This window comes from Heloderma suspectum, chromosome 4, assembly GCF_057233095.1.
Source record: "Heloderma suspectum isolate Gila_16-S chromosome 4, 16-S_ref, whole genome shotgun sequence".
NCBI classification, from domain to species: domain Eukaryota; kingdom Metazoa; phylum Chordata; class Lepidosauria; order Squamata; family Helodermatidae; genus Heloderma; species Heloderma suspectum.
The window spans coordinates 200,365,660-200,388,751 of record NC_139461.1 but is presented as its reverse complement, the minus strand read 5'-3'; the positions used below and the strand labels follow the sequence as shown (position 1 = coordinate 200,388,751).

At 40.7% G+C, this 23,092-nt stretch overlaps 1 protein-coding gene across 1 annotated transcript in view; it reads right to left on the bottom strand.

Annotated features, from left to right (window-relative positions):
• The window catches only part of HFM1 (helicase for meiosis 1), a 120,526-nt gene that overhangs the window by 44,883 nt on the left and 52,551 nt on the right, over positions 1-23,092 (bottom strand). The window contains exons 2-13 of the mRNA XM_084851938.1: positions 22,437-22,502; positions 21,294-21,406; positions 18,783-18,825; positions 17,073-17,338; positions 14,240-14,287; positions 13,602-13,672; positions 11,690-11,822; positions 8,496-8,647; positions 7,728-7,805; positions 6,839-7,000; positions 1,425-1,625; positions 1,246-1,334 (exon numbers count right to left, since the gene is read on the bottom strand). Coding sequence (XP_084708064.1) covers positions 1,246-1,334; positions 1,425-1,625; positions 6,839-7,000; positions 7,728-7,805; positions 8,496-8,647; positions 11,690-11,822; positions 13,602-13,672; positions 14,240-14,287; positions 17,073-17,338; positions 18,783-18,825; positions 21,294-21,406; positions 22,437-22,502 — 1,422 coding nt within the window. The remainder of the gene's footprint in view (positions 1-1,245; positions 1,335-1,424; positions 1,626-6,838; positions 7,001-7,727; positions 7,806-8,495; positions 8,648-11,689; positions 11,823-13,601; positions 13,673-14,239; positions 14,288-17,072; positions 17,339-18,782; positions 18,826-21,293; positions 21,407-22,436; positions 22,503-23,092) is intronic.

The following is a 23,092-nucleotide window of genomic DNA, read 5'->3' as shown; positions in this document are numbered from 1 at the left end:
AGCACCCACCATCACCACCATCCCATGGTCAGACTGCCTTTTTGGATTCAGAATCATACATGTAGCCTAGAAGCAGAAGCAAGTTCAGACATGCAACTGCATTATAAGTTGGGATGCAAAACATTCTATGTGGTCCCATTTGCACAACCAGGTGGTTGGGGGCTGTATTTGCATCTACACTGTAATGCATAGAGATCTCCAGACTGCAAATTGGTAACACAAAAATATATATGGAGTAGAAGACTAGAGCAACACATTCCAGTGGTTTTATAGAACAAAGTTCATGGAGACTGGGAATATTCAGTACTCACATTCCAGTTGTTGGCAGATCTATGGTACAAAGTGTGCATGCTAGTATATACATATGACCACTCTCTATATGCAGATTACAGACGAAAGATTTACTCTAGATATTCAAGGAGCAACTGCCCAGTGCAAGCATGAAGTTAATCAAATGGTCACTGAGTTGGATCCAACACTGTGCAAGTGACAAGCCCCCCAACCCTCTGAAGCAGATTTAGGGCTTGCACGGGGCTGGGGGGGGGGGCAGATCTGTTCCACTAGTGGTTTGTGTTATGTTAGTACAGCCTTCCCCAAGCTCATGCCTTCAAGATGTGTTGGACTGCAACTCCCATATTTCCCAGCCAACATGAAAGGCTGTATTAGTGAATGACCAGCATAGGATCCAGCCCACTGTTAATTCATATTGTCTGAAGTATTACCTGAAAAATAACATATATGAAAAGCATCCTTAGAATAATTGCTTTTGGTGTTGAAATGGAGTATCAGTGCACGTTTCAGTGACTGGGTTCAGATGATTGCGATGGGGAAAGAAGCCATCGTGGCTCCTCTCCCCGCCCCCATGCATGCTGTGCACATGACCATCATTTACATAATTCCCCGCAATGCAGCACAGGTTGGCGGGTTGTCCGAACTTGGTACACAGCACTGCGGGGGTGGCTTTGTAACCACTCTACAACCCACGACTTGCAGTGGGGTGCAAATGGCGGTTGTGCACACAGCATGCACGGGGTGGGAGGAAAAGCCATAATGGTTTCTTTCCCCATCACGATAGTCCAAACACTACCAGTGTCTATTCACCCCAACAGCCTACAACCTATAAACCTTGGTGCTACTGATTTTATAACAGGGCATTATAAAAAGGACAGAGCTCATAACTTTTGCTACATATATTGTTGAATATACAGACAGATACTAGGAGAAAGCCTGTATCATAAAAAGTACCTTTGTTTCTGTTCTATATTCATAATAAATTTAGCATCTTTTGCTAGTACGGAAGCAGCCTGCTGTACTCCTTTCCTTGTGGCACAGAACTGTAAATAAGAAAATCCATTGTTTATACTAATGATGCCAGAATGTACACAAGAACATTACAATTACAAGGAGAAAGTCACAGTATATACCACAAGGGTTGGCTTTTGTTCAGAATATGTTTGAATAACACTAGCAACTTTGTAGTTAAGTGTTAAGTCAAATTTGAATTCAGTTTGGTTGCCACTGCAGGGAAATCCAAGCACTACTTTACGAAGCTTCACTGGTCGGTATCTTTCATCTATTTTCAGACATACAGCAGGCCTCTTGCCATCTGAAAGCCATTCTGCAATCTTTAAAGAGAAAAGAAAGAATGTTAGGCTTGAAGCTGGAAAATCCTGGGCTGAAGTCCTGAAAATCCTTGCTCAAGAGGAGCTGCATTTAAGTCATGGAAGTCCACTGGCACAGATACTTTTAGGTTTACTGTATTGGTTATTCAGTGTGCTCTTCTCTGTTATGAATATAAAATATTGAGCTTGTATGTTTAACATGATTTAGACCACATAATATTGACAAGAAGGGCCTATATGGTTAACGTTTCCCACTGTGACATTACGATCATAGGAGTGATATCATTTATACCTGAAAAGCTGAACATTCTCTGTGATACTCACTTCAAGGTACAACAATTAGAGAAACTGATCAGAAAATACAGCACATAAATACATATAAATATATGTAAATGTGAACACATTTTGTAACAGAACAATACAGCTCAGTTGTTGTTGTTCAGTCGTTCAGTCGTGTCCGACTCTTCGTGACCCCATGGACCATAGCACGCCAGGCCTTCCCGTCCTGCGCTCTCTCCCGGAGCGTGCTCAAGTTCATATTCATTGCATCGGTGATGCTATCTAGCCATCTCATCCTCTGCCGTCCCCTTCTCCTTCTGCCTTCAGTCTTTCCCAGCATCAGGGTCTTTTCCAGAGAGTTTTCTCTTCGCATTAGGTGGCCAAAATATTTCAGCTTCAGCTTCAGTATCTGTCCTTCCAATGAGCACTCAGGGTTGATTTCCTTTAGGATGGACTGATTTGACCTCCTTGCAGTTCAGGGGACTCGTAAGAGTCTGCTCCAGCACCACAGTTCGAAAGCATCAATTCTTTGGCGCTCAGCCTATAGTCCAGCTCTCACAGCCATACATTACTACTGGGAAAACCATAGCTTTGATTAGACGGACCTTTGTCGGCAAGGTGATGTCTCTGCTTCTTACTATGCTGTCTAGGTTTGCCATAGCTTTCCTCCCAAGGAGCAAGCGTCTTTTAATTTCATGGCTACAGTCACCATCTGCGGTGATCTTGGAGCACAAGAAAATAAAATTTGTCACTGCTTCCATTTCTTCCCCTTCTATATGCCAGGAAGTGATGGGGCCAGATGCCATGATCTTCGTTTTTTTAATGTTGAGTTTCAAACCAGCTTTTGCACTCTCCACTTTCACCCTCAACAAGAGGCCCTTTAGATCCTCTTCGCTTTCTGCCATTAGGGTGGTATTGTCTGCATATCGGAGGTTGTTGATAATTCTCCCGGCAATCTTAATTCCGATCTGTGATTCATCCAACCCGGCGTTTCTCATGATGTACTCTGCATATAAGTTGAATAAGCAGGGTGACAATATGCAGCCTTGTCGTACTCCTTTCCCAATTTGGAACCAATCGGTTGTTCCATGTCCGGTTCTTACTGTTGCTTCTTGACCCTCGTACAGGTTTCTCAGGAGACAGGTAAGGTGGTCTGGTACTCCCATCACTTTAAGAATTTGCTACAGTTTGTTGTGATCCACACAATCAAAGGCTTTAGCGTAGTCAATGAAGCAGAAATAGACGTTTTTCTGGAATTCTCTTGCTTTCTCCATGATCCAGCGAATGTTGGCGATTTGATCTCTAGTTCCTCTGCCTCTTCGAAACCCAGCTTGAACTTCCGGTAGTTCTCGGTTCGCATACTGCTGAAGCCTAGCTTGTAGGATTTTGAGCATCACCTTGCTGGCATGTGAAATGAGCGCAATTGTGCGGTAGTTTGAACACTCTTTGGCATTGCCCTTCTTTGGAATTGGAATGTAAACTGACCTTTTCCAGTCTTGCGGCCACTGTTGAGTGTTCCAAATTTGTTGGCATATTGAGTGCAGCACTTTAACAGCATCATCTTTTAGGATTTTAAATAGCTCAGCTGGAATACTGTCATCTCCGCTAGCTTTGTTGTTACTAATGCTTCCTAAGGCCCACTTGACTTCACTCTCGAGGATGTCCGGCTCAAGTTCAGTGACCGCACTATCATGGCTATCAGGGACATTCAGATCTTTCCTGTATAGTTCTTCTGTGTATTCTTGCCACCTCTTCTTAATCTCATCTGCTTCTGTGAGGTCCCTGCCTTCTTTGTCCTTTATCATGCCCGTCTTTGCACAGAACGTTCCCTTGAGATCTCCAATTTTCTTGAAGAGATCTCTAGTCTTTCCCATTCTGTTGTTTTCCTCGATTTCTTTGCATTGTTCATTTAAGAAGGCCTTCTTGTCTCTCCTTGCTATTCTCTGGAACTCTGCATTCAGTTGGATATATCTTCCCCTTTCTCCCTTGCTTTTCGCTTCCCTTCTTTCGTCAACTACTTGTAAAGCCTCATCAGACATCCACTTTGCTTTCTTGCATTTCTTTTTCTTTGGGATGGATTTAGTTGCTGCCTCCTGAACAATGTTACCAACCTCCGTCCATAGTTCCTCAGGCACTCTGTCTATCAGGTCTAATCCCTGAAATCTATTCCTCACCTCCACTGTATATTCATAAGGGATATGATTTAGGTCATACCTGAATGGTTTAGTGGTTTTCCCTACGTTCTTCAATTTAAGCCAAAATTTTGCAACAAGAAGCTCATGATCTGAGCCACACTCAGCACCAGGTCTTGTTTTTACTGACTGTATAGAGCTTCTCCATCTTTGGCTGCAAAGTACATAATCAATCTGATTTCGATATTGACCATCTGGTGATGTCCATGTGTAGAGTCGTCTCTTGTGCTGTTGGAAAAGAGTGTTTGCTATGATCAGCGTGTTCTCTTGGCAAAACTCTATTAGCTTTTGTCCTGCTTCATTTTGTACACCAAGGCCATGCCTGCCTGTTATCCCGGTGATTTCTTGACTTCCTACTTTAGCATTCCAATCCCCTATGATGAAGAGGACATCTTTTTTTGGTGTTAGTTCTAGAAGGTGTTGTAGGTCTTCATAGAACCGATCAACCTCAGCTTCTTCGGCATCAGTGGTTGGGGCACAGACTTGAATTACTGTGATGTTGAATGGTTTGCCTTGGATTCGTACTGAGATCATTCTATCGTTTTTGAGATTGTACCCCAGTACTGCTTTTCCCACCCTTTTGTTGACTATGAGTGCTACTCCATTTCTTCTAAGGGATTCTTTCCCACAGTAGTAGATATGATGGTCACCTGAATTAAATTCGCCCATGCCTGTCCATTTTAAATTCACCCCTGCCTGTCCCCCCCCCCCTTCACAGCTCAGTAGCACTGATATATTTTGACCTTCAGTGCAAAACAGAACTTGGACATTATCAACATGAACATATGAAGCTGCCTCATACAGACTTAGAAGGTTGGTCCATCTAGCCCAGTATTCTCTCGTGCTGCACTAAAACAGTGGGAGTATAGAATCATGGAATAGTAGTGCTGAAAGGGGCCTATAAGATCATTGAGTCCAAGCCCTATATTTCTTCCCTCCCTACAGAACATACACTACTTTTCAGGATTTTTCTTACTTCTTTGCAAAAGGGTGCAAAATCATTGGTAAAGCTGCTGATGTTAGGAGAAAGAGGGAACTGGACAAATTGGGTGTGCACAGTCCCCTGGTTCTTTTCTGGGCTGCTATAGAATCTCCAAAACGTATACAACATCTCATTAGAATAGGAGTGGGCAACTTCAGGTGGTCTGGGGACCAAATTCCCCCAACCATCCCCCCATCTTGTTGTGGCAGCAAAATAAAAATCAGCTTCAAAATAAGTTACATATGTCCTTAGCAAGCTGCCATTGTGGTTTGCCACCAAATCCCCACACACATATTTCAGGGGCAGCAGGTGGTGCAATGGGCAGTGGTAGGGGCCACATGTAGCCTGCAGGCTGAGTGTTGTCCACATTGTATTAGAACAATGCCACCTCAGTTGCTTGAACCAGAAGATATCTGTATATGTCCATATAAGAGAACCAACACATTTGGTTCTTGCAGTATATAGGCACAGCAAAAGAATGGGTGGCCCAAGTGTGAAAAGACACATGGCCCGGATTTATCATTAAAAAGTAAAACAAACAAACAACCATTATTTATTTAAATCCGAGTTTATGTGGTTTTTCAAAATAAAAATGAAGGCAACTTTTAAGAAGGAGACACAAGGCAAGCCAATACAAAACACAAGATTTCTTTGGCATTTTCCTTCACAGTATGGACATGCGGCAGGCTTCACATGATCTCCTAAAACTTACATTCTTCCAAAAAGTTCTGTGTTGCTGAAGGCATCTTCAAAATGGCCATCAGTTTTAGACAAAAAAGCAAGAAGAAGCAGGAAGCTACCCCATACTAGAACAGAGCTCCCGATTTCAATTGACAGAAGCAGTCGCAAATTGCGAAGGGATGCCCAAACCCATTTGTGGCTTGGACCAATCAGAAAACATGACTTCACACGTGGTTCACCCCTTCCCGAAGATCAAAGGGAAGACCAGAAACACTTGCAAACAGTTCATCTCAATCCTGTGAACTGCCACCATCACTGCCCTCTTAACCTGCCCCCATACCAGAATATACTTTGGAACAAGGTAAGACAGAAACAGGGGCAGCAGCTGCTCCCATAAACTGGCAGAGCACTTTTCTCTGGGGGCTTTCTTGGCAAGAATGGCACAAGCAGCATGAGTTTCCTGCAGCGGATTCTGGGACCTGTAGTACTAGTCCCAATCCCCAATGGGAAAAGATATGCAGCTGACTTTTGGGAAGAAACAATGGCTGTGAGCAGGTTTGAAAAACTGTACAAAAGCACAGTAAATAGGGCCTTTTTACATACCTTCACCCCACCCCCACCAGTGACTTTCAAATCAAAAATCAACCTTCACCAAACTTCAGGACAGCGCCAGTATTATCTACTCTAATGTTAATGGCTCTGTTTTCCAGTGGAGTTCCTAGCTTCCTTTAACTGGAGATGCCAGGGACTGAAACTGGGATCTGCAGCATGCAAAGCACGTGCTCTAGCAGTGAGCTATGACCCATCAATAGATTCTGGAATCAAATAATTAGACTGCCAGTGTTTTGTGTTCACTAAGTGGAGATTAATAAGCTGGAGAGAACTAAAATGTTTGCCTATCAAACACTGATTTTTATTCAGTCTGTCACAACAAGGAAATCAATGGACAAATGCCAACATTTATCTTTTTGCCTTTAGGATAGTTAAAGGCAAACCACATAGTTGTGTGTGTGTGCACATAGCTGAACAGAAAAAAACAGCCTTTTGAAATTTAGAAATACAATCTCATTAACATTTCTTACATCTTCTGCATTTGGGATTGTTGCAGAAACTGCTACAAATCTCATGGGAAGTACTGAAACAGGATTCTCAGAGCCACGTGAAAGAGAAGACTGAACAGTTTTCATCCGGCTGACCACAACTTCAAGGGTAGCACCTCGACTCTCATCTTTCACAACGTGTACCTATGGAATTATGGGGTTTGGTTAATTTAGTAGAATTGGAGATAACATAGTATAAATTTTTGAGAACGTTGGAACACAAGCAGCTATGCTAAGAGCTGAAACCTTCCATTTCTGCCAGAGCTAGGCTGCATGTGTTAAGGCTTGCTTGTGGAAAACCATAGTAGACCCCGTACATTGAGAGATGTGACTTTTCCACAGATAAGAAAAACATGAACAAAACTGCATTCTCAGACTATCCCACTGGTAATCCTGAATAGTAGATACTTAAGAATTTCTATGGTGCAGAGAAAATGTGTGTATGGGGGTAGGCAAACTGAAGATCTTCTCCATTAGCTTCTATTTTGCCCATTGTACAGATGCCCTGAGAGAGATTTCTGTCCCAATATCTGTCAAAGTTGGCAGACAGTTTAGTGCAGAATATTATGATATTTCTTTTGAGGGATGTTCATAAAAGGGTTCCACACAATGTAGCTCTTTTTGTTATTGGAACAAAAAAGTTTTGGGAGAATTTCATGACAAACTATTAACAACTTTGAGGCTATTAAATTCTGTTGTTGCCTATGGTTTATGTTTGTCATTTATATATTGTACTTGCAAATATTTTATTGTTTGTACTTTGTTTTATTTGTAATGGCCTATGACTATAAACAATAAATTAATACAATTAACTGAATATGAATTAATATGCCCTACTTTCAATCTTTTGAATAATTTATTTTTGCTTTACCTCATCAATGAGAATCAGTCTCACTAGCTGAACTAAAAAGTTATCTCTCCACTTTCTAGTCATGCTATCCCACTTTTCCTAGAGAAAAACATAAATGCATTATTAATTAATTAATTAATTATTATTGATGCAATCCAACACTATCATTCTTCCATTAATTTTAATTGGATTTTGTGAAAATACCACCTGGTGATGTGTTTCACTATTATTATTAATATACAGCTATCAATCTACATCATTTGTAATGCTGAAGTAAAAGACTATTCTAATGGGTCCCTATTACAAGCTAAGGCTATGTTAATGCAAAAAATAGTGTAGAGAAAATCCCAACAAAAAATTCATAGTAATGCAATAAAACTGAAAATTAATTCTTGTATAAACAATACTATCAGTGTGCATGACACTTTACACATAAGAAAAGAAACTTCTTACACAATGCTACACAAAACAAATGCATAGAGCACTTACAGCTTGATAAATTGTAGATCAGCCTTCCCCAATCTGGTGCCCTCCAGATGTTTTGGACTCCAATTCGCAGTATTCCCAACCATAGGCCATGCTGGCTGGGGTTGATGGGGGTTGACATCCAAGACAACTGGAGGGCACCAGGTTGGGGAAGGCTGCTGTGGACTGATCAAATTTATTGCTACAAGTAAAGTATTTTTTAAGCAATCCTGAAATTTTCCAGTAATTTCCCAGCATTAGAAACTGATGAGAAATTAAGTTCATCCACAAGCAATGAATTTTTTATGTATAGGTGAAACCTACTGGTGTAGTCAAAATAATGTGGGCATGCTGTATTTCAAATAAATCATCCACTGCTGTATCCCCTGTTAGTTCCTTACAGATGAGTCCAATGGGTCCAAATTTTTCTTTCCAGTCATCAAAACGCTGACTGCAGAGAGCTTTTATTGGAGCCACTAAAAACAATAGAGAGTAGCAGGGGAACACAAGACATGTTTAAACAGGTCTCCAAACATATCACTTAAAATGATCAGATTTTTCAGTGAAACAAAAACTCTTCCACTCTTTTCTCCCAAGTTAAGGACTCCATTCCTTCCTGCAGTTATCTGAGCTGAAAAAGTATACCATCCGGAACAACCGGTAGAGGAAAAGGGAGGGGAAAGGGAAAAAAGCATGCCACCATCCTCTTTTGCCCTAGCTGGCATGAGACCAGAAAGGTTTAGGGAGTGGCAGTTCCTCCATCATGGGTATGGCTCCCTCCTCATAGGATTGCTCTGTAAATATTTTTCCACCTTTATTTTGTCCAGCATAAGTGGATAAATCTCTAGCATAAGGATAGGCAAACATGTGATGTTTGAGCTTGTTGAGGTTCTCCAAATTCCCCCTCAAAGTTTGATTTGCCTCGTCTGCGTTCCCAAACACGAGCATCTTTTTTTTAATTCATTCAAGAAAAATGTGTATTTTGATCAGAAAAAAATGCATTTTTAAAAGCGCACACCCAAAATACACACTTTCCCCCCATAGCATGAAGTGTGAAAATGCAGACTCAGGGGAGAAATGGGCATTTGCGTAAGTGTATATTTTTGGAAGTGTGCACTTTCAAACATGAATGCAAGTTCAAGAAATTGTGAAAATTTCCTGAGAATTGTGCTCCTGCTCACATTCATGTTTGGGGTTGCAAACGGGACATGTTTGCATGATTTGTGAACAGAAATGAAATTATTGTACATCCCTACTCTAGCAAATAACAAAAGTTGTGATGATGATGATGATGATGATGATTGGGCATGTTTAGCCTTGAGAAGAGAAGACTGAGGGGAGATATGATCGCGCTCTTCAAGTACTTGAAAGGTTGTCACAGAGAGGAAGGCCAGGATCTCTTCTCGATCATCCCAGAGTGCAGGACACGGAATAATGGGCTCAAGTTACAGGAAGCCACATTCCAGCTGAACATCAGGAAAAACTTATTGACTGTTAGAGTAATACAACAATGAAACCAATTACCTAGGGAGGTAGTGGGCTCTCCCACACTGGTGGCGTTCAAGACGAGGCTGGACAGTCATCTGCCAGGGATGCTCTGACTTGGATTCCTGCATTGAGCAGGGGGTTGGACTCGATGGCCTTGTAGGCCCCTTCCAACCCTACTATTCTATGATGATGATAATGACTATTACTGCTACTACTACAACAACTGGTTACAATCAGTACTTTTCATCATGGAGAATCCTAGTTCCATTTACACAGAAATATTGAATTAAAAGACTGATCCTAAAGGAACGCAACTGGTTATGCTTTTACAACATTCAAGTTTGCTTTTTAGTGTGACCTTCAGGGCCTATATAGTATCTCTAGGAATGACAATTTTACAAGACTGCCTAGCTAGCACTTCAGATGGAGCAAATGGAATTGCCTTTACCTTGTGAAGGCGGAACTACATGTTGTAGCAGCAAACATGCATTTCCTAAATGTATGTCTGCTGGTCAAAGTGAATGCAGGATGTAAGGTGCTGGGGTAGTGTTTCAGACTGGAGCACCCAACAGTCAGGAATTGACACCTTACCACCTAAAACATTGGTGCTGTTTCTCCACTGCAAACCTAGCTGACTAAGCACTGCAGGACAAGGCTGCCATCTAGGCTACAGTAACAGTCAAATACCCCACCAGCCAAACCCCTCTTACCTAGGCCTATTAAGCCCTGATCTCAGAGCAGGCTCTTTAGTATGAACAACATTGTATTACAAGTAGCAGCAGCAGACCCCTGGTATCTTGCCTCACCCTGCTTCACCTCACTGTTTTCTCTGGTACTCAACTGCCAAGCTGGTCCTGATTATGGCTCTGGTCCCATAGACCCTGATCTGCCTTCCTGTTACTGGGCCTATGGCCCGGCTCCGATTATGCCTCTGTCTCCTTGGACCCTGATCTGCTTGCTCCAGCATGTGTGTGGACCACACCTGACAAACAGAAGCAGATGCCAGCCAAGACCTGATATTGGGGAAGGGATTTGTAGGGGAGGATTGGCAGGCAGGCTATGCACAACCACTTTTGCATTTGCCAATTCTTCCCTGCAGTTCCCACTTCCCAGCTCCCAGTAATCTTTGCATACAGCCATCATCTTCTGGTCTCAAAGCCCAGTAAAACTGGGAGGGTGCATCTGCCAGGGCAGGAGGATTATGCATCCCCTGGCTGCCTGCAGAAGTCCCAACACATAATTCTGTTAGTATTATGACAGAAACATAGGGTTGGGAACCCCACGTTTCCTTGTAACATGCAGTTCTGCCCTAACAGACATGGAGAGGAGGAGAAGAGCTGGGAACCACAATACTGGCTTGCTCAACATGGAAATAAAAACAGTAACTGGGCCCTACTGAGATTCATAGATCAAGATAGGTTTGACCCAGGGATCTTCCAGATCAAAACTAGAGGAAGTATGTCACAGAACAACAACAAGCTTTGCTATAAAGCAAATCAAAAATAAAACACATGGAGGAAGCAATCCTATGGCCACTAGACAGCGGCTAGACAGCCATAAGATACTGTGTTATCCAGGAGGCAGTGTGAAACAGCCCTGTCCTCCGCACTCGCAAGAGGAGCACGGAAAAAGCGAAAAGGGGAGTAGCTGGGGGCGTTCTGGGGCAGGGAGGGTGGAAATGCCTGTACGACACATTGTATGTGTCGTACAGCAGCCTCCTTCCCTGCTCTGTCCTCCCATGGCTAGACAGCCGCAATCGGCTGTCTAGCAGAAAATGCAGGGCAGGAGAAGCATGTAGGGAACGATCCCCTCCATGCTTCTCCTGCTCTGCTTTTGGATATCCAGGTTCGGAGGCGGCCACCTAACTGGATAGGATTGCGCCCTCAGTAAAGTGTAAGTACTCGTTTGCTGCTACCATAAGCCTACATTCAACAATCAAATAAACTCAATCTACATAACAAAACAAGAATGAAATCATTTTCTTCTTGACTGTTAATAATAATTAACTCTTCAACATATGGCATACTTACCATAGACAATTTTAATATTTGACCAAGGCATTGGTACCTTGATTAATAACCTGGTAATTGCAAGCTCAAACATTACAGTTTTTCCAGAACCGGTTGGTGCACAGATCACAAAATTTCTGTCTGTGTAAAGGAGCTAGAAAAGAAAAATGAACAGTAAATCTAGCACAATAGTCAAGTGCACCTATTTTGACTTATTATTAATGTATTGATGCACATGCCACCAACCCGCCTCATATATATTTTTTAAAAGACTAAATTTTTATGTATCAGATATGAACTTTTTACTTAACACAAGAGCAAAAAAGGTACAATGGAAGCAAGACTTTTTCCTTGGTATCTGTGACTGAGCAATTGCAAAGAATATGTGGTACAGCTACAACTATTATGTAGCAAAGCCTGCGGTAGCATTGCTAACACAAAACCAGTCCTCAATTTTCTCAAGAGGGAGGAGTGCACATAGAAGATGACAGGCATTGACAGTGGTCTATCACTAAAAATATACAGTAGGATTTGTTCTTCAGCATAATTTTCAGAATAAATTTAAAGTAATCATCCTTTAGCATTTATTTCTGCATAAAATATTTATTTATTATTTTTATTTATGTATTTATACCACCCAACAGCTGACATTCTCTGGGCAGTTTACAAAACTATAAGTAGCACAGAGCACAACCTTATATGCGTCAATGCAGAAGTAAGTTCTGCAGACTTTAAAAGGGCTTATTTAAGACTTCCCCAACCTGGTGCCCTCCAGATATTTTGGGCTTCATCTCCCAGCAGCTGTAGCCAGTACAGCCTATGATCAGGAATGCTGGCAGTTGTAGTCCAAAACATCTGGAAGGTACCAAGTTGGGGAAGGCTGGCTTACTTCCAGGTACATGGGTATAGCATTGCAGCCTATTAGAAATATGCTCCTTTATTGTCAAAATAAGGTCATATTCCCTAAAAGTTTTATATAGAAGGGGTGGGAAACCACAGTCCTGGGGTCCCAATCCGGCTCTCCTAGGGTCTTAATCCAGCCCCCTAAGGTTCCCCAGATGACCCAGCCTTTTGCAGTTTTTTCTCCCATTCTTAAAAGATTGAAATGCCTTTCAAAAGGTATCGTCCCCATGTTCTTCAAAAGGTTGAAAGGCTTAGTTACCAGCAGTAAAAGCTACAACGTGCTGGGTTTTTTGGCCTTGCCCACCACTGGAATCCAGCCTCCAAAATTCAGTTCAGTCCTCCAACTGAAAGTTTCCCCATCCCTGGTTTATAGCAATCCCATTCTGGTTTATGGTATAACTTGTAGCATAAATTATGAGAACTGCAGCAGGTTTGCTAAAGAGCTCAGATAATTAATCTGCTCACAACATGCTCAATGAATGGCATGATTTGTAATGTTCTCCTGATGCAGTCTTTAATGCACTTACCTTACAGTGTAATCCTATGCATATTTATTTGAAGTAACTCCCACGATGTTCAACAACACTTACTCCCAGGTAAATGTGCATAGGCTTGCAGCCACGAGCACATATTTCACTTGCTACTACATTAAGCTAAAGGTTCTGACCATGGATCTTATTCCCCCTTCTTTCTGTAGTTCCAGGCAAACAGCAAGAACAGGAAGTTTGTTGAGCCTCTAGGAGGCTGCCATATATGGTGGTGAACCCCATTTAGCTTGGTGGGTCACAAGTTGTGCATGCTGGGTTTATGGGAATGAGGCACTGGGTTGTATCCAGTGTTAATCCTAGTTAGAGTAGTCCCTTGGAAATGAATGGGACTTAAGTTAGACTAACACTGGATGCAACTGACGCAACATTTTTATGTAATTGGCAACAAAGAAATTTTGCTAATTTATGAATTCTTTATAAATTACCACAAACGTAATAATAATAATTTAAAACTAGCACGATTAAAACTATTCCATACTTACATCATCCAGAGCCTTGGACTGAATATAATTAAAATAAGGGAACTCCTTGAAAATATTTCTAAACTGAATTGCTTAAAATCATATTAAGGAGCCAAAGAATTTAATGAAGAAAGGATACAACCATTACACTGAAATATGTCTTCCAAATTTAAGTAAGGACTTTCTACTTTTACACATTTGTCTGGAAAATAAATAAATGGAGACTTAGCAGTTCCTGGACTAGGGAGACATTTCCCAAAAAAAACGAAAGGTACAAATTAAAAAAAAAATCCAAATAAGGAAACAGACATTTTGAGGAAACTGAAATAAACACTGAAATATATACAGAAATACTGATTCTAAACAAATCTAAACAGTATTCATTGTTTCAGCAGAGCATTCCAGTGGTCTGTGCTGGTGACCCGCTGAAGTCACACAGTCATAGTGAATATGGATGTGCTCAATTTTCCTCTTCTGGATCATGGCCATCAATAAAGTAATGTGTTTGATGAATAGCTTCCCTATTATAGCCATATATAGGAATCCCCTACTCACATTATTAATTTCTGGATTTTGAAAGCATATTAAAAAGCATTATAGCTTACATTCTATGCAACCAAGAAAATATGCTTTTATATTTGTAGCACAGAAAAGGATACGGATTTCAGTCACAGGCCTCAAAACCATCAATTTTTTTTCAGTTGTTCCTAGTGAATGAATGAATGTTTATTTTAGCTATCATCCATTTACAACATAACAGGGGTGTTGAACCTCTTTCAGCTCAAGGGCCAAATTCCATTTTGGAGAAGCTCTCAGGGGCCACATTCCAGTGGTGGGTGGGGCCGAAGCAAAAGGGGTTTGAGAAAAAATACAGCATATTTTAGCTTAAAGCTCTTACTGCCAGTAACTAAGTCTTGGAAAAGCATTTCAACATTTCAGAATGGGGAAAAACTGCACAAAAGCTGGGAAACCACCAAATGATTGGTGGTCAGAGAAAGGGGCATAGCCATCTGGCAAACCCAGATCCAGAGGGCCAGATTGGGACTGCAAGAAGACTGAATTTGGCCCCTGGGCCTGAATTTTAGCACCCCTGGTTTACAAGATCAATTAAACAAAAAAGGGGGGTTATATTCAGACGTAGTCACACTTCAAGTAGTCCCACTGAAATCAGTGGGAAAAGACAGTCATTGCTAACTTAAGTGCCATCGATGTCAAAGGATCTACTCTAAGCACGACTAAGGACTTCTCTACGTAGAAACAAAAAATCCCACACCCCTACTGGGGCTTCGTCTTCTGGAGTCTTTGCAGGATTACGGTCAGCATGATACACAGGCTTCCCCCCTTTTTTGGAGTGGGGGTGTTTCCTTTGTGGGCAAGTTCCATATGCTTCATTTATATAGCCAGTAGATGGTGCTGCGATATTGCACGATTCCAGAAATACACCACCTCTTTGATGGCAGTTCATATTTATTATTGCATTTTAGGTGAATCAAAAAAAGGCGGAATAAAGCTTAAAAATGACAGGAGAGGCACCGGAGGTTGACAACATCATGAAAAGGACCCGCAAATCTCTATGAGTGACCGACCACGAGTGCACGATAAAAGCCTTCCATGCTAGCAGTTTTTGAAACACAAGGAAATGACTGGATACAACCCAATCGCTTTACAACCTGGATAATGTGCATAAATAGTCCTAATTTCTATAAATGCTATTTTTCTTATATATCACAAGTCTTGATGTGTCAACAGACATACTGAGGAAGGGATGTAATCCCACCAACCATGATGTTACACTGATGTTGCAGGTAGATACACCAATTCAAGATTTAAAGCAAGGGCAGAAGTCTGCAATATTCAAAGAGGTTATGTAGGCAGGCAAATGTCCTGAATTGATTTAGGTTTGTATGGTCCTCTTTATAATAGTGTGTCTGTGCACCCTACAGTACAACAAACCTATCCACAAAATACATCACAGAGGAAAAGAAATGATGATACATTTGAAGGAAGGGAAGAAAAATAAACCCAAGTTCGTTGCTTCTGACAATATTTTGTGCCAGTCCATTAGACTGCCTCATCAGGAGCAGCTTACACCATGACACAAAGGTGTAGTGTTCCTTGCTCTAGCTCCATGAAATGCCTGTGAAAAGACTCTTCAGAGACATCAAATATGTGCCCTCTCCCAACTTAGCTAGTCTCCTGCCACTCCGAGCTCTCTAGACCTCTTTCATACTGTATCTCTTGCTGTCATTCACCTTCAAACCGTCTAGGGGCCTGTTTAAGACTAGGGATGTCAGAGAATTCCGCCACGGATCTCGGTGAGCCCGAATGCCAGTGCATTCGGCCCCCCGAACTCCGTGGTGGAACGGCCTGCCACCCCCCCGCCCCCCCGCGGATCCCCCCCGGGACGAGACTCACCTGGGGCGGATCTTCCGGGTGGCGGCGGCTCCGGCGGCAGCTCTGGTGGCAGCAGTGGCCGGTCTTCCAACCGGCTGCTGCCGCCGCCATTTCCAGACTTGTATAAAAAAAAAAAGACGTGATAGGCTACGTAAAGATTTACGTAGCCTATCATGGTTGGGTGGGTTTAAAAAAAAACAAAACACGTACGCAAATGGCAGTGGCTACGGCCGCCGCCATTTGTTTTCCTTCTTTTTGGCTGTCTTAATCTACGTAAATATTTACGTAGATTAGGACGGCCAAAAAGAAGGAACACAATGGCGGCGTCCGTAGCCACCGCCATTTGTGTATGCGGTTTTTTTGTTTGTTTGTTTGTTTTTTACCCAGAGCCCTCCGTGGCTGGAAATCTGGCTGCGGACGGCTCTGGCCTGGCCGGGCCAGGCCTGGCCGGCTGCTCCGCAGAGCTGCCATGGAGCACAGCTGGCCGTTCGAGGATTCCAGGGGGAGGAACGGAGTGCCTCCCCCCCCCGGCCAGGATTCCAGGGGGAGGGATGGAACGCCTCCCCCCCACCATCAACATAATCCGCGAAAGGTAAGTCACTTTCGTACATCCCTATTTAAGACTAACGTAAAAAGGGCAAGAAAGAATTGCTTGCGTAATGCTGGACTAATTCTTTGCTGCAACATAGCAAGATTAAATGTGATTGGGGGGTAGGGGAGCAGAAAAGGAAGAAGGGAAGATATGAAGGGACAATGCATAGCTTTCTTTTCATCAGTTTTCCTGGTTGACCTCAAGATAGCAGAGCGCTAAGCTCTTTGCGGCATGCATTTAATTCTACCCCATTATAATTACTTTGGTCTTATCTGGCTTAGGTGTACCTTTTTGTGATTCACATCTTTTTTTTAATTTGCTTCTGACCTTCTACATGAATACTATGTTCCTTATTTTATATTACTCAAACAGATTTAACTATTGTGCATTTCCTGACTCCGTCTATAGTTCTGTTCATGAATATACATTATTCATAGTTATTGCATAAAGCCTGTGTTGTAAATACCTTTTGTAGGGAAAAATTACAGGAAAAGTGTGTAATTTACCTTCCATGCTAGAAGTTTTTGAAACACAAGGAAATGACTGTACTTTTTCAATTCCATTTCCATTTGCAGAAGCAGAAAAAATATCATTTACACTAAGGAGATTAAAATCTGAATATTGAGCTATCTGCATATTCTTTTTCCATAGGTCTTCTTTTTCCATCTCTTTGTTGTTAGTAATATTACAGTATGTGCCAGTTCCTCTCTTGGCATTGGTGCTCTCTATTTTGCCTGTATTTGCATATGTATAATTGGTTGGTTTAAATAAGCTGTAAGAAATGCAAAGGATATTTTCATATAATACACATACACACACACACACCTACTTACATGACAATTGTATACTATATCTTCTATTGTTTCATGTCATGTTTAAAAAAAATCACTTAAAACAGGCTGGCACAACTTTTGACTAACCAACAAGCTTGACAAGCTGAACACTGTCCACCAGCCTCAGGTGTTTCACACATCTACACTCCTATTCCTGGAACAGACAACAAAAATAGGACGGTAATTCAGCCCTGGTTGGCCCATCATAAAGGGCTGGTGGGCCACATTCATCTTAGAGGGAAAACAAGTTGTGCAGACTTGGGCGTAGAACAACAAGATACATGCTTTGTTTTTCAGAAGATAGCTGAGTACAGATAAAGGAAACAATATCACTCTGAGAGAAGGGAGAGTTGCAGTGGCTTTGAACACTTCTGATGTAACATCCAAAGCAGGACATTTTGCATCTCTCCCACAGTGAGATGCATCAGCAGTATAGGGAAGTTGTGTGACTTCCTGCTGGGAGACATTTGTCAGAAAATCTTGTACATCTGTTTTTCTGCTTCAGCATAACATCCAAAACCATTCATATGGAGCCTTTCAAGAACATTGTATGGTTTGCCTTCTGAGAACATCATATAGTTTGCATATTCCAAGGTGTGTCACAAAGTATACTGTATCTGGACAGGTACAATACAAGGCTTGAAAAGTAACCAGAAGGTAACACTCTTTTTTGTAAAAGGCAAAAGTGCTCACTTGAACTCATTCCTTGCTTCTTCTTATTTTTTACTACTTGTGGCCAATGTACTTAAATAGGAAGAAATTCCCTGGATACTACACATCCAAGGAGTGGTACATACATCTACAAATTGGGTTGAGTATCAGCATTCATTATTATCTAGCTGGCTTCGAAGTACATCGTTTAAAATTACCTGGACTTTCTGAACAAATTTCTGAGAAGTACAGTGCCAGTCAGCTGTAGCAAATTGGCAAAGTTTTAATCCGCTACCATTAAAGTAATATGAATTTTGTGATTGACATTTAAAGGAGATGGATTGCATACATGAGTCCTGTGACAGCTTAAAAGTATATAAATAAACTAATTGATGGATAACATGCCACAGAACTATGTCTCTGTGTGGGATTTTAAAAGTGCATGTGGTAGTAAGTCAGCTGCCTCTTAACTAAAGTAATAAACTAAATCCTGTGTTTAAATCCTTGTAAAAAGGGTTGTGCCTAGAGCAAATCTAATTACTGTATTAAAACATTGCCGAAAGGAACTATCCCAGATTTTCTTACATTCAAAAGAATATTAACGCAACTGCCTGGAGCCCTATTAAGCACTTTCATTTCAAAGATCAAAAACTCAGTCTTTGACAAATGTATCTAAAATAATATGGTTCTGATATTTGATGAATTATTATAATTGGCCAAAAAAAATCCTACCTTCTCCTGAATGTTGAGCAGGCACTTTCATCACCATCCCCTTCTGGAAAATTAATTAATACTTTATTTTCTGATGGGTTTTTACAAGGCAGTTGACAAGCTCTGTTTTCATATTAATCAAGGTCAAGGAGGAACAATGGAATTAATTCCAGGCTATTGGCCTGAAAATGACTTTTATCTACCACCCCTAATTGAACACCTACAGGCTTTGCTTGTTAGAATTCATAGCAAAGTACATGCATTTAGAATTTTTATCTTTCAGTAATGCTCTTAAAAGATGGCATATAATTCTCTTTGTGCATACAAAAGAATACAGAATGTGATGCCTACCAATGATCTGTCAGTTCAATAAAACTTTTATAAAGTAAAATAAACTTCATTTTCTTGTTCTCATTGCTTTATTGTACTTTCTTCATTTGCCAGTGCTATCCATAGAAGATTTCATATGCTTTTGCTTTTCTTTGTATAGTCATTGACACAGAAGCCATCTTTTATATATATTTGACTAATGCATCCCAGAAAGGTCCCTAGACCTCAGGTATCCCATAATAGATGTAATACTACATCTAAGGTACAATCCTATGCAAGTTTAGACAGAAGAAAGCCTATAACTCCCAGCAGACCCCAGCCCACTCCTAAATCTTACAACACATATATCTAAACATAGCAAAAGCTGAGTTGTTTGCTACACAAATCTCAAAAAAATACAATATATCATCAAAAGTTTTAAATATGCTATGGAACCTAATGTATAAGATTTCAAATCACTCACCTTTGGTTAAAAAAAAGTATTACTTTATATGGTGAAAAACATACACAGGCAGTATCCAATGGGGTGCAACTGCTAACATCAATTGTGTTGTGCTAACGTAAAGTACTCTAGTACAATGCCAACAATGTTATTTAATGGCGTTATTTAAAAAGAGTTCTCACATACAGAAATAACTTTTACCTTCTTTTCAAAACAAAACATAATTTCAAGCGTGTGGAACGTTACCGTGCTCTGAAATCTCTCCGGGTATATAATTGGAGCCATTCACATTGTGAATCCTGCTGTAATGTGCCTTGAACTTGCCACATGTCTAATACTTGTTGTTGTTGGTATTTGAGTTAACTTAAGTTCCTGTATGCATTTATCCTATTTAATGTAAATTGCTTCCTACTGTTGTCTGTAGCCCACAAAATTCTAACATCAGAGAGCTAGCTATGTTCACCTCAAGCCTTAGACTTTTCATACCTGAACCAAAAAGACAAAATGGCATAACACACACACATATACAAACACTCTGGACTGAACATTTTTAATAAAAATGAGCTAGACTGCTGACCGGAATATCTCATAAAGATCACATAACACTAGTTTTAAAGGAATTGCACTGGCTTCCAATACTCTTCTGGTCAGAATTCAAGGTTCTGGTGATGACATTTAAAGTCCTAAGCGGCTTGGGACCTCAATATTTGAGGAAGCGCCTCTCCGTATATATGCCTGCTCAAGGACTGAGATCTGTTGGAGGGGCCCACCTCTGCATCCCATCAGTGCGAGACATACACTATGGTGGGACATGGGAGAGGGCCTTCTCTGCTGTGGCACCCCAGTTGTGGAATGCCCTCCCCTTGGAGGTCCAATTGGTGCATATATTGGTTTCATTTTGGAGCTAAGTAAAAACATGGCTTTTTGCCAAAGTCTTAGAGGGCTAAATGCATTCCCTAAAGTAGCACATTATTTTAACTGTTTTATTGTTTTAGATTTTAATTGGTATTAGCTTGTTTAATGGTTTAGTATGTTTTTAGCTGTTTAAATTATTTATTGTTTTATGCTGTTTAAATTGATTTTACCTGTATGCCGCCCTGAGATCTTAATGATATAGGGCGGGATACAAATGTTTTAAATAAATAAATAATACATGGAGTACAGAGGCAGAAAAAATGCACACACTATGAAATTTGCCAGCTAGAATGGACTGCTTTACATCACATCATGATGAGACTGGTATTGAGGGCCAAACTAGATGATTTGTGAGATGTGCAATTCCATTTCACTTAACAGGATTTTTGTTAGGGTAGAAAAATAACAGGCATGAGATCAAAATTGAGACTGCAGCATGCAAGATCAAGACTCCCCCTGCACCCTCGTCCCAATGAAAATCCCTACCTCCCACCCCAGTTGCTTTTTGTCCCAGGAGAGAAGCTGTCATTAGTGCCAATAACAGCTTCCCTCTAGGGATAAATAACTACAGGGAGTGGGGGAGGAATTTTCACCCAATTAATAGCAGCTTGGGGTTGGCACTGCAGTTCATTATAATAGCCCCACCTCCATGGCTGTTATTTTTTAAGAAAGGATGCATGCAATTCAATCATGCATTTTGCATATAATCTAATTTGGCCCCAGTTCAAATCACTCTATACTTCAGGGAAAGTAGGCAAAGGTAATAATATTTGAAGAGAGTAACTGAGTATTTGTTTTAAAGTACAATGCTTCATCGTATTAAAACCAACCACAAAACATTCTACCTTTTGGGTTATTTATTTCCAATTCAATTTGTAGCTCTTGAGTAGGTGGAATTTCAAAAGCAGATGGAACAGGTGCAAGATACCAGTTTGTTGGCTCTTCATTTTCTAGATATCTGTTTCCAATATATTAACATGAAACAAAAAAATGTAAGTGTTTCCCACCAAATTAATGACAAACCACAGGAGAACATATTGACTGTTGTGTCACTTCTAAATTATCCCTTTTAACATTACACTTGAAAAATGTGTTATATTTAAAATGTAAGGCTTCTGTTAACCCACTTCAGTTAAAAGATAATTTGGTATGCAGTGAACCACAAGTGCACCACTATTGTTCCCAATATTCTGAGATATTCTGCTACTATGTAATCGTGCACAACTACCCTACACTGTAGGAATCTTTAGGTATGGAAGCCCTCTTCAGAGGAAGACTATTTATTATTACATTTATATCCCACCCTTTTTCCTCTTGCAAGGAACCCAAGGTGCCTTACATGGTCCTCCTCTACATTTTATCCTCATAACAACCCTGTGAGGTAGGTTAGGCTGAGATTGGCCCAAAGTCACCCAGTAAGATTCATGGCCAAAAGGGGATTAGAACCCAGATCTCCCAGCGCTACATGTCTTCAATAAAACGCAATAAGGATTTTCACCTTCAGCCAGCCATAATCACTGACTCTCTATTCCAGAATATCTCAGTGCTTTTAAAAATAATTGGTATCTCTTAATTTCACTCTTCATATTTCATAGAATATAATGCACAGCCCTAAACTTTAGTCCCAATAATAATGTATTTATTAATTAGGCATTTAGTGTATGATTTGGCTAACAAAAATAACAAATCATACAGTAAATGCCTAATTAATAAATAAATTATTATTGGTACTAAAATCTAGGGCTGTGCATTCTATGAAATACAAAAGGTGAAATTAAGAGATACCAATTATTTTTAAAAGCACGGAGATATTCTGGAATAGAGAGAATCAGTTATTATGGCTGGGTGAAGGTAAAAATCCTTATTTCATTTTACTGAAGCCATGTAGTCATTAAAGAGCCAAAAATACAACTACCGCCCAACTACTTTTACCACCACCCTCAAAAACAAAGTACTGCTCACTAAATCACATCACCAGACCAACTTACTTTTGCTTTCCACCTGGTCCTTCAAAGAACAAATTATCCAAAGAAAAGGCAGGGTCTGCCATTGTACTGAAATGAGGTGTGAATTGTCAATAAGCTGTAAGAGACCACAAAATAAACTATATGCATGTATGTATGTATTACATTTTTATCCCACCTTTCCTCCAAGGAGCTCAAGGTGTTGTATATGGCCCACTCCCCACCATTTGAACCCTGTGAGGTAAACCAGCTGAGAGCTGGTGACCGGCCCAAGGTCACCAAGTCAGCTTCATGACTGAATGGGGATTTGAACCTGGGTCTCCCCCCAGTTGCACACTCTGACCACTCCGTACACAGAGAGATAATACACCCTCAATAGAATACAACTTTTTTAACCTAATAAGGGCAATAACAGTTCTTGTGTAGTTTTTCTTACATGAATTGTCTTCTTTAGAATTTCCACCCAAGGAAGGGAGCTCTAAATGACTCATGAAAGATTGCCCTAATTGTGTTTCCCCCTCAGAGTAAAAGCAGAGCTAAATGGCAAGCAGCCATTTTGAAAGTTATTATATTGAACTGAATGAATATGAACACACATGTGCATTTGCACAGGTTCATGTATCTACTTGGGAGAAGTGGCAGCCCTTTCTTTAGCTTAACTAAGGTGACAATGTTTGTCT